Consider the following 11,799-nt stretch of genomic DNA (forward strand, 5'->3'; position numbering starts at 1 on the left):
CTTCAACTATGTGGCGACTAGTTAGTAGTTGATATAGAACGAGATAACAAATGTGGGCCGAGCTTAATTACACGTTTCGTCCACGGCAAATAGGAACCAATCAAATCAAATTTTGAAGAACTTCATGATGATGTAAGCGGATTCTGATGATATAAGCGGGCTCCGAGCGTGAATCCGTCGGACGTCATATTCATTTTGTTTATGTTTGATCTGTTTGTATTGGTTTAGGATTCTGAAACTCAGCTACTAATTATTTCATCATTTCTTTAGTTTGCTTATGTTTGGTCTGTTTGCATTGATTTAGGGTTCTGAGACTAATTATTTCGTCATTTATTTAGTTTGCTTATGTTTGATCTGTTTGCATTGGTTTAGGGTTCTGTCAGCTACTACAATATCTCAATCTCACTTCAGTGAGGTTACAGTTGTCTTTTGGCTCAATTTGAGATGACGGCCTAGAGTGCGCTTCTTCCACGTACTTAGTACGTCAGACACCAAAAAGCACTTGTTCTCAATGGATTTGCAGACTCAGCTACTGGTGGACTATAAGACGCTACCCAGGTGGCGCAAGTTGTCGAGTTTCAACTTCTAACGAGTGCTGAGTCTGCCGTAAACCAATCAAGAAATTATCAAAGAAACGAAATCCTTTCCAGGGCTGATATTGTCCACCCTGACTCTGAAACATTGGAAGACCTCTTTAAAGAAGATACCTACCTAGAAGGTATGAATATTGATGATCATAAGGTTGCCTATTAATATCTATGCTTTTATACATGAGTTTTATACATTGAAATGGTCGTCCAACTGATCAGAAATACTAGCTTTAAGTCCGGCAGTCGTAGTACTCCAAGCTTATACGATTCACAAAATTACAACAAGAGTCATCAGAATGGCAGTGAATACCGTAGTTATAGAGGACATTGAAAGATTTACAGCAGATGCTGCGCCAGTGTATCACGGTTCAGCAGCACTAATAGTGGGGCTATTGAGCTAGCCGTGAGAGCTATGGATAGGCTTAGCATAAGAAAATTTTTTAGGTAACTGGGTAGTAAGCAGTTTAATTCTGCATCTATAGGAAGATGCAGATCATATCTAGTTAGACATAGGTAGTGTTACGGGGGTTTTTGAGGGTTTACAACTAGGTAATCAATCGATAAACGACCCATAGATGAAAAAAAAAAAAAAAGCCATGGATGGTTATTTTGAATATCTTCAAGGTTACTTCAGCAGCTCTGGATGAAGACCCTGGAATATAAAAAGAGCACTAACGGGTGGATTCAACTTCTCATGGGCAAGTAGGCGCGATGTTGACGCGTACCTACTAATAAAAGCGGTCAATCTCCACTCTGGAGCACCTAAACCCTTTTTGTACCGCGTCAATTCTCAACTCTCCTCCTCACGTTTTTCATGTGAGCTTGATCCTTTTTCCAATCTCCTCCCTCATCATGCCTTCGCGCACTCGCCAAGGCCCTACCCAGGAGCCTGAGGATGAGACTGGACTTCGCTGCCTGTCCTTCAACCAGCCGTTGTCATGGCGCGTGGGGCGGTCTGCTATCCCCATTGCCGATCTCCTCACACGACTCCAGGTTCTCGCCCAAGAATTGCGCAAGATTGAACAAGAGGAAGTGGATAAGGAATCTCTGCAAAAGGTCTCGCAGGAGCTTGCCAGTGCGCAATTACTGGCCCACAAGGACAAAGGTGTCCGGGCCTGGGCCGCATGCTGTTTGGTCGATGTCTTGCGACTGTGTGCACCGGACGCGCCATTTACACGGAATAAGCTCAAGGTACGTTGTCTATTTATCATAAATTTCAGGCGATTGCAGAATATACTGACTCAGCCCGCTTTCAGGACATCTTTGCATGTATCGTGACTTCGATTATCCCCGCACTGGCCGATCCTTCCAACGCCTACAATGCCCAACATATCTATGTCTTGGGATCGCTCGCTGAGGTTAAGAGTATTGTTTTAATGACAGATCTGGATCATCCGGACTCGCTGATAGTTCCGCTATTCTCGACTTGCTTTGATATTGTCTCCGGGTCCTCTAAGGCTTCAACGGGCGAAGAGGTGGCTAAAAATGTAGAATTTGACATGACTCGGCTACTGGTCACAGTAATTGACGAAACACCCGTCTTGGCACCAGAGGTTGTTGACACCATCGTGGCCCAATTCTTGCGTGTCGACGCTAGAGTGCTCGATAGCAAGGGGAAGCGCGTGGAGGCACTAGTCGATGCGAAACAGGAAACCCTTCTTTTGAAGGACTACCCGCCGGCCTACAATATGGCCAAGTCTATTTGCCTGGCCTGTCCAGAGCGAATGACCAGTCACATCAGCCAGTATTTCAACAACGTCATCATCGATGCCTCCGCCCCAACTAATGCGAACGGTTCCAAACACGGCTCCCGCAAATCCAATCTGGACGATTCTGACGCAGAGGGAGAGGATATTAAGGAATTGAGCAAAGCCCATCGACTCATTCGCGAGCTTTGGCGTGCTTGTCCAGATGTTCTACAAAATGTCATTCCACAGGTTGAGGCCGAATTGTCTGCGGAATCGGTTGCCCTACGTCTGTTGGCTACTCAGACGATTGGTGATATTTCAGCTGGTATTGGTATTGCTGGCCCTCCTCCACCACCACCCATGGACCCCGCGACGTATCCGCCTATGACTTTAAAAGAATATGAGCAAAAATTGATACAACCCAATGCCCTTCGCGCGCCGATATCTCCAAAGCCCTTTTCTCAGGTGCATTCCTCCGCATACGATGCCTTCTTGAGCCGAAGACTCGACAAAACTCCTTCGGTTCGTGCTGCCTGGGCTACTGTCGTTGGTCGAATCATTTTTACTTCTGCAGGAGGCTGTGGGTTGAGCGCGGATGATGAGAAGTGGCTTGTGCAAAGCCTTGCCATACTCCTTCAAGATGCAGATGAGAAAGTCCGTGTCGCCGCAGTGGATACCGTGGGACAGTTTGGGTTCTCCCATATTGTTCACAAACTGAGTAGGAACGGCCCCTGTTCGTCACCAGACTCAATTTTCGCTATTCTCGCAGAGCGGGTTAAGGACCGCAAACCGCAGGTGCGTGAGCGCGCCATCAAGGTCCTTGCACGTATGTGGGCGGTGGCGGCTGGAGACATTGAGCACAATACTGAGCCTGTCGTGTCTCTTCTGAAGGATATCCCGTCGAAAATTTTCGATGCTTTCTATACTAATGACCAGGAAATTCATGTCCTGATTGACCGCGTGCTTTATGAGACGCTTTTACCCCTCGCCTATCCCCCTATCAAGTCCAAACTCAGTCGGACAGGATCAAATCAGCTTCAAAAGCAGAAGGATAGCCAAGTATCCGAGACTGAAGAGACTGACGTTGATAAGATTCGCGTGTGCCGAATTCTGACCTTGCTTCGTGGCTTGGATGAAAAGGCCCGGCGAGTATTCTTTGTAATGCTGGCTCGTCAGCTGTCCATGGCCAAAGCTGTGTCGCTCTATCTCCAGGCATGCGAGCAGTACAATGTTAGTAATCCCACAGCTTTTGACAATCCGAGCCTTGTACAAGAAGCTAACTACTTACAGGGCGGGGTGGCTAAGCAGAATAAAGAGCAGCTTTCGAAGCTCGTTGACTCATTGTCGAGAACTTTCCCAGACCCCACACGCGCGGTAGCGGACTTGATGAAGTTCGCCCAGGCCCATGACCGACGCAGCTATCAACTGATTCGCTTCGCTATCTCCGCCTCCAGTGATTATCGTACCGTGACCAATGCCATCAAAGAGTTCCATCGACGTATACATAATGACAGCACAGGCGCATTGCTTACAACGTTGACTCCTCTTTTGTACCGCTGCAGCTCTCTGATTTTCAACCGCAGCCATATCCCAGCAATCATGGGTTTATCTCGGAGTGATGAGAACGGGCTGTCTAACGCTGCTCAGGAGATGCTGAAAGAAATCTCATCCAAGAGCCCTGAAATTCTGGAAGCCCAGGTGCAGGAGATGTGTAAAGAGCTTGAAGCACAAGCTCCTAGCGCTACATCCGGCGGCGATGCTGGCAACGAAGAGCTCTTGAAGGCTTGCGCTGGGTTTTCCAAGAAGCTTCCCGGAAAACTTCCTACGGAGCGTAGTTTCTACCAAACTCTTATGAACTACGCACTCTACAGCACTTCGCCTCTCTCGGCAAAGCATGCCGTCTCAATCTTGATGGTGACGACTGATCGCAAAGAAATGTACGCCAAGGACCTGGTCAAAAAATGCGTCAAGAAGTGGACATACGGCTCGGATCACTTCCTCACTCGTCTTGCCGCTCTCTCGCAATTGTGCCTTCTCGCACCGCGGGAGACAGAAGAAGAGAGCGATTCCATTGTTTCGATTGCGATCAAGGAAGTTCTCCTTACCAACCGCTCACCGGAGCAGGACTCAGCGTACATTTGGTCAGATACGATTGACGAAGAGACACAGGCCAAAGAATGGGCGTTGAAGATTATGGTTAATCGTCTTCGCGCCAAGGACGGTGATGGCGGTGATGAGGAATTGCGCGAGCATGCTGAGCATGCTGAGTCAGTATACAATACCCTTAATAAGTTGGTGGCCAATGAAGGCGAAATATCCAAGGAAAAAGATACTCCAGCTGCTCAGAAATCACGACTGCGTCTGCTGGCTGCTATGTCTCTGACCAAACTATGCGCTTCCAGCTCATTGTGCGAGCAACTACTGAGTCCAGCGGACTTTAACTCAATCGCTTTGGTTGCTCAAGATCCACTCTTGCCCGTGCGAAGCGGCTTCATTAACCATCTTAAGAAGAAATTGGTACAAACATCATCTCTGGGATCCCGTTGGTACACCGTGCCGTGTCTTCTTGCTTTCGAGCCCAATGCCAAACTGAAAGCCAACACTCTCACATGGCTGCGATCCCGAGCTGCTTTCCACTCTCGGCAAGCCCAGGCCTCAAAGCGGCTAGAAGAGAATACAACTCTGGAGCTGGTCTTCTCCCGTTTGTTGTCTCTGCTTGCCTACCATCCTGACTACCCATCGGATGATCTGGAAGAGTCGACAAGACTGGGCTGGCTCAGCGACTTCTCACAATACATACTCTACTATCTCTCAGCAGTGGCTAATGAGCATAATCTTTCGCTGATTTTCCACGTTGGGCAGCGCGTCAAGCAATTCCGTGATGGCATCACACAATCCGATTTGATCTCAACTCGCCTCCACACTTTATCTGACCTGGCACAGGCGACTATTCGGCGCTTCGCTGATATCTACGCTCAACAGCACAAATTAGGTGGTCCTGGGGGAGGGACAAGCATCCTGCAGACCTACCCGGGAAAAATCGGTGTACCGAAGCAGATTTTCGCATCGATGCCAAATCACCGAGAGGCTCAAGAGACCGCGGAGAAGAACTTCCTTCCTGACGAGCTGGACGATATGCTGGACCGTGTTGTTCGAAGTGCCATGAAGCCTCAAACCCACCACAGTACGGCCAAGAAAAGAAAGACCGAGTCACTTGGTGGTGCCAATGGCAAAACGCCTGTTAAGAAGGCACGTACGGAAAAGCCTGCACGCATCCCCCGAAAGTCCGTGTCATCTATGGGTACACCTGCCAAAGCTACTCCTCGTCGCAAGCGCAAGGACCATGATGGCTGGACTTCAGATGGTGATGGTAACGACGATGCCACCGACAAGACGACTGCGTCTGCTCGACGACGCAGCAGTCGAGGCACTGTTCAAAACAAAGTCAGCTATGCTGATAGGGACAGTGATGAGGACGATATAGAAATGGAGGATGAAAATGACGATGCTGAGACTGAAGAGGAGGAAGCTAACGATGAAGATGAGGTTGAAGACGAAGATAAGGAGATACCAGAAGAAGATAACGAAGAAGAACAGGCCGAAGATGATGTGCAAACCAGCGGAAAAGAAAACTCATCCCCTGCTCCCAAGCGAACTGGCAGATCATCAAAGATGGCCAAGGCAGAGCAAGTGCCCATCTCCCTGCCTTCTCGACGATCCTCTCGACGTGGATAAGCAAATTCTACCTGGAGAATTTTCCCATCCTCCTGTTCCTTATGTCTTCCTGTTTGATGACTTCTTACCTTGTGTATTCATACTAATATGCAAATTATCTCTTTTCTGAGTATCTATCATGTTCGTCTCCATGCTATTTGGCCATACCCAATCTGCTTTGATTCTTGATATCAGCCTGAATTGTTTATACTTTCATGGATAAAGATCTCCGTCTTTTCTTTTAAATCAATATCAACATGTTTGCATCTAGTCATAACAAGGTACTTGCTTCTAAAGCCTAGTCGATGCATACCAAGTCTAGTCCTACCTCGTAGGCCTTGATGACGTTCGAATTTCGAAACCTCGAGCGTATGATGTCGTCGGCGAGGTCATCGCCGCACTGGTCTTAACGTTGTGCCCCGGTGGCCTATAACCAGAGCGTGGTTCCCACTTTTTTTCCTCTTCTTTTTTTCTTCTTCATCCTTAGTGCTAGGGGTTAGTCAGTGTCTAAAGACCACTGTCCTTTCTAACTTTTCCGTGTTTGTATCAGTGAAGATATTCTGAGATCCATCTACGTGCGACGAAAACTATCGTTGCAGACCCATAGGGGTTGCTCCTGGCTTTGTTCTCTTGGCTTAGGGAATTTTTGATGTCTAAATTGTGATTTTATCACTCTCATACTTTTTTTCATTGCTTGATAGCCCTTGTTGGTTACAGGTAGAGAAGAGAGGTAACTGCCCAGGTGCAGATTTGATGTTTTCTTTTTGAGGTTTTTGTCGTGGGTTTATGATAGCTCTGGAGAGTAGAGACGAAATATTCTTTGTGCCTCCCTAGGTATGTAGATTCAAATTTCTGCGTTTTCTCCAAAGCTCATTGGAATATTCCATGCATAGGGGAGTAAGGGCGTATTCAGAAGTGCAAGTGGGTTGAGCTCTTCAGTGTTGACTATCCTGAAGTCATGATCATTTCCTCTTTAGAAAAAAAGTGAAGATATTTTCTGGAGTGCATTACAAACTGCGCTAACTCCGAATACTTAAGTAGCGTATTCAACTGTTTATTTATGTCTGGCAACTATTTAGTGGTGCGAGGTCCTACTTCAGGAATGAAAGGCCACATCATTTTCAACCCTGGAGGTATTATCCACCTGGGCAGCGAATAATTAATTGTAGGTATTCACCTAGGCATGTATAAGTGGAGTAAACAAACGCAATAATACCTAGGGACAAATAGGGTAAGCAAATGACGAAATCGTTTGAAAAAGTGCAAAGCGTCACATCTGCAGTAACCGTAGTGATCACTGAAAGCGACCTTTTGGTTCTGCAAATTGAAATAAACGATAGCATTTCAGTTCACAATAGTACCTACGATTTGAATTCATCCCTGGTATAGTAATTGCTAGTATGAACCTCTGGATAAAGATGAAAAAAAAGTGGGACGCAGTCTCTAATTGTAGACGCCTTGGTCTCCACATCGATAGAATTGGCGACAACGTCATGCATTACGCTTTTACATGCTCATGTATGCAGCTGAGGGAAGTGAGGAATATAGGTGGGCTGCTTTTGGACACGAGTTGGTTGATTGTGAAGTATAAAGCAGAAAGCAGAAAGGGCCTAAGAAGCCTAACCTATACATCGAATTCTCATTCCGGCTTGCGGCCAACCATCAAATACATGGGAGTGAAAAGCTTCTTCTCAGCACCTTCAACCAAACTATCTGCTCCCAACGCTAGGCTATCAGCAGTTTTCTGAGACCCGCGAGGGAAAAGGCCAATGTTCTCAGCAGCTCCAACAAATCGATGCGCAAGACCACGTCCCCACCAAGTCATCCGAGCGATAGTGAGCAAGTCCCAGAGGGAACCCATGTGTTGGAACGACCCTGCAATGGGGTAATACCACGGAACAGTATCAGGCCGATCAGCCAAGTCCTCGTGATGCAAAACATCGAAGCCTGCCTGGTGTAAAGCAGCCAGGCCATCAGAAATCTTGACCATATTCGAAATTCCATTACCCTGCTCAATACCCAGACGAATACGACGATGTTCAGCATCATCATTATCATATTCATCTGTCATAAGCCATTCATAAACGCCGAATTTACCCCCTGGTTTCAGCACGCGGAAGATCTCAGAGTATACACCTGCCAGGTCAGGGGCGTGAACGGTAGCTTCGATAGCATAGACTGCATCGAAGCTGTTTTCCGGGAACTTCATCTGCATGAAGTCTCCCTTGACGAAGTCCATCTTATGTGACAGACCTTGCTTTTCGGCATAGGATTTCGCGCGCTCGATTTGGTAGTCATTGTTGTTTAGCCCGGTGACGTGGGCGTCAGTCAGGTTGACTATCGCCCGTCCAGGCCCTCCAACACCGCAACCGACGTCCAGCACTTTCATTTTACTGGTGATACCGGTCTGAAAGGCAAGATAATGTTCATGACGGGCGATGGCTTGAAGGAATGGCTCCCCGTATGCGAAACGGCAGAAGTGGAACGATGTGCCCCATCCGTTTTCATAGAAATCAGTGGCTAGGTTGTAGTAGCTATGAAGATAATCAGCTTTGTATAGCACTTGGATCATTGTGATATACTCACTGCCGGGTCAGTGTGGCATATTCAGATTTCCGGGCCTATCAAAGTGCATTGATTTAGTTTCGTGAAGCCTTGACTAAGGGACAGTGTCAATTACCTCGCGTGTTTCATCAGTCTCATCGGCAGCAGCTTGATTGTCCCAGTGCTTGAAATACTCATCAACGGCAGCCTTTTGGGCGGCAGCATCTTTGCCTCGCATGGCAGCGAAGCCACCTCGAGCTTGGGAGGATTTGCCATGGAGAGCTTTGCTGAACAAAGCATCACGCTCGATATCTTCACGTTCGAGTGCTGCAGGTGCCATTTTATGCGGTTGGTAAATGGATTGATTTTGAAATGAGTGGAGAAGTGGGAAAAAGGCACGATTTCAATTCACAAAGACTTGATTGGTAATGTAAGAGCAATTGAAGTGATATTGACCAGAATTTAAATACATTACAACAGATTAGACTTTGAAAAGCACAAGTAGGGGCTCCCATTCTGATATCTTTGGATCTGTAAGCATGTATACTGATATTACCTATTCAGGTTAGAATCACAGCCTTTCTTGATGTGGAGTAGCCAATTCCAAGCTTTAGGTGTCTGAAGTGGGTACCGGCAGGCACACTTCAGGAGAACCAGGGGCAGAGAGATGGACATGGCCTGATGTTCATAGCTTCGGAAGCAGAGATCCGAGTAAGGCTTTGGAGCTGCCTAAAATTTGGTGAAAAGTGGAGAATGATTGAGAGAAAGGAATCTGGGATATTCGATTCCGATATCCGATCGTCATGATCTAGTCCAAGATAGGGATAGACTACAGACAGATTCGTTCCCCGGAATATCGAGGTCAAATATGGACTGATGTTCACGTGATAATAGTGCCTGAGGCAACACTGTCCAAGGCTGTGATTATCTACGATCATACGATATAAACCCGTACAAGCTCCTGAGTGCTTCGAAAGTAGCAAGCCGGGCTATTTATGAAGAGTGAGCATCAGAAAACAGTAATTTCGATACATCATGTCCACATACCCGTCTGAAAATGTAGTCTCTGAGGCTATCAGTGCTTCATAATCCCCTTCTCAAACCCAAGCTTCTCAGAGTCCTTTAGCTAATCATCAAACCGATAGAGGAGCGTACCAGTAAACAAAGGTTTCTCAACACGAGTAACCTGCACCCGTGGCAGCGGGGCCTCCTTATAGCATCCATCGAAGTGGTCTAAGTCCTCAGGTAGTATAGTTGCTATAAGCGGTCTTGTGTCTGGGACGTACTCTGGTAGGAGTTCAGAGTCTATCGTACGACATGGAATAAAGTCCATGCCGCTTAGTATTTTTCTGGTGACATGATATAGATTGCCTCTTGGGGTATGTGATGGGGCAGTGGGGTCTATCTCTATGTAGATCGGTTGGTGATTTCTGGGGTTGCCAATTGCTTGGACTATGTTTGAGAGATATCCCATGTCGATATGGGAAGAAAATAGTCTATTGAGATGACGGCAGGATTGTTGTCTGGACTTAGTTTCTACGTGATACAAATGTCCAGACTCCAGATTCTATGAGATTGTCTTCGCTCTGCTCTCTTCGCCTCTAGCTTCGAACTATATCTCAACAACATATTGAAAGTGGAAACGTAGAAATTGGTATTCGCTGTACTTTAAGAGTATCGGGTATCGGCTGTGCTGGATAAGTCTAGACAGAAATTAAATATTGAATAGGCGATAATGCAGGCTTGAATGATATCAAGCATTGGCCGTTGCGGCCCACATATCAGACAGTGTCCATGCGCCAGCCATGAAACTGATAGGACCAGAAAAGCTGCTTGGAATGCCCACGCCCTCCTCAAAACACCAGTGGAAACAGAGAGGCGTCCAAATGATGTTGTTCAACAGACGTTTACGCCATGAACGAATCTCTACACGAAGGGCTGTCTCTTCTGTTTCGATCGACTTGATGTCGATATCACCGGCTGCCGCACGCTTCGCCAAACGTTGCTTGCGCAGGACATGTTCTCTCCAAAGCACAAAGAATTGGAGAAACACATGTCCGAACCACCCACGATTGCTCCAGATCTCCAATTTATCATGGCCACCGTACTTGTTGATATATCGTTTTGAGATCACACCCTTGGATGCTAGATATGTCACGTTCTCGAGGAACTGGTAGACGACGTTGGAGATGATTTGTAGAATGGTGAGGGCGTGAATAATAGGATCAGACGGTGGATGTTTGAGCGTTTCGGATCCCCATACCCAGAGTGGAATTAGTTCAAATAGGCGGAGGGTATATCGAGTCTCCGATACGAGTGTAGCGAGCGCCTTGAATCGCGATTTTAAAGAGGGTAGAGTTGAAAGTTGTGTTGCTCGACCTTTGAGTCGTGTCAGGACAGCTAGCCGGGCTTGGAAGCTGGCCCATGGAGCTGATGCGCAGAGATGATGTAATGTCGAAGCAACATAGTCGACTGTTGCGAGTGCTCTTTCTTGCCCGGATGCGGTTGAAAGAAGTCTTAGACAAGTCAATTAACCAGTCAAATGCGATATCGGAGCCTTGTTTAAGGTCTAAGAATCATAGGCAAAGCATACCGGTCCAACCGTGCGATGATCACATCGATCGCTGATAAAAATGCGAGTTGTCGCGCCGCCAACTTTTTGGTTAGTGGATTCTCATTCCCCACATGGGCATCCCCCGCCAAAGCATCAGGATCAAGAGCCTTTTCGTCTGCCATTATGTGAGAGGAAGAGAAGAAAGAGATATTCCCACAGTCATCAAAAGTGTTGAGAAGACAAGGTTCTCAGGAAGTTTTATTCCAAAGAAAATAAGTAGCAATAAAAACCCGAGGTCCACATGCTTCAAGCATGAATGAAATAAGCAGCGGCATCCGAGGCATGGGAACCGAGGTTCGGTCAAGGATATAACTTCCTATTTCGGATGACCCGCTTTGTCATATGTCTGTATGATTGGTATTTGGACAGTAGCATTTACATCTTTATGTTGGTGAACAGAACCCTCTCGTATATGAGAAAGGAAATTCTAATTGGAAATGACCAATTTTTATGTGCCTTGTTGCTTTTAAAGGCGTGTATTAAAAGAATCTAAAATAACAACAGAAGAGGGGGGTTTGAAGTACATAAGTCATCTGACATAGTATAACACCGCTGTACACATACGAGAGTTGACAACATTGGAACCATAAAAATTTATTTTATTCAACTGCAGCAGGAGATAGAAAATGACGATCAATACGTACAGACT

At 46.6% G+C, this 11,799-nt stretch overlaps 3 protein-coding genes across 3 annotated transcripts; 1 reads left to right on the forward strand and 2 right to left on the reverse strand.

Moving 5' to 3' along the window:
• Nucleotides 1-1,442: 1,442 nt before the first annotated feature.
• On the forward strand, nt 1,443-6,013 carry N7495_006404 (sister chromatid cohesion factor PDS5; the record flags this gene model as incomplete). Its single annotated transcript, XM_057209055.1, has 2 exons — nt 1,443-1,781; nt 1,847-6,013. 2 exons carry the CDS (start codon nt 1,443-1,445, stop codon nt 6,011-6,013), a joined length of 4,506 nt encoding a protein of 1,501 aa, XP_057062829.1.
• A 1,618-nt stretch (nt 6,014-7,631) lies between these two features.
• On the reverse strand, nt 7,632-8,876 carry N7495_006405 (sterol 24-C-methyltransferase family protein; the record flags this gene model as incomplete). The annotated part of the gene is made up of 3 exons (XM_057209056.1): nt 7,632-8,526; nt 8,579-8,613; nt 8,673-8,876. 3 exons carry the CDS (start codon nt 8,874-8,876, stop codon nt 7,632-7,634), a joined length of 1,134 nt encoding a protein of 377 aa, XP_057062830.1.
• Nucleotides 8,877-10,289: 1,413 nt separating this feature from the next.
• On the reverse strand, nt 10,290-11,272 carry N7495_006406 (uncharacterized protein; the record flags this gene model as incomplete). Its single annotated transcript, XM_057209057.1, has 2 exons — nt 10,290-11,052; nt 11,130-11,272. 2 exons carry the CDS (start codon nt 11,270-11,272, stop codon nt 10,290-10,292), a joined length of 906 nt encoding a protein of 301 aa, XP_057062831.1.
• Between the last annotated feature and the right edge of the window lie 527 nt (nt 11,273-11,799).

This window comes from Penicillium taxi (assembly GCF_028828555.1).
Source record: "Penicillium taxi strain IBT 34144 chromosome Unknown utg000004l_segment0_segment0, whole genome shotgun sequence".
Taxonomy (NCBI): Eukaryota; Fungi; Ascomycota; class Eurotiomycetes; order Eurotiales; family Aspergillaceae; genus Penicillium; species Penicillium taxi.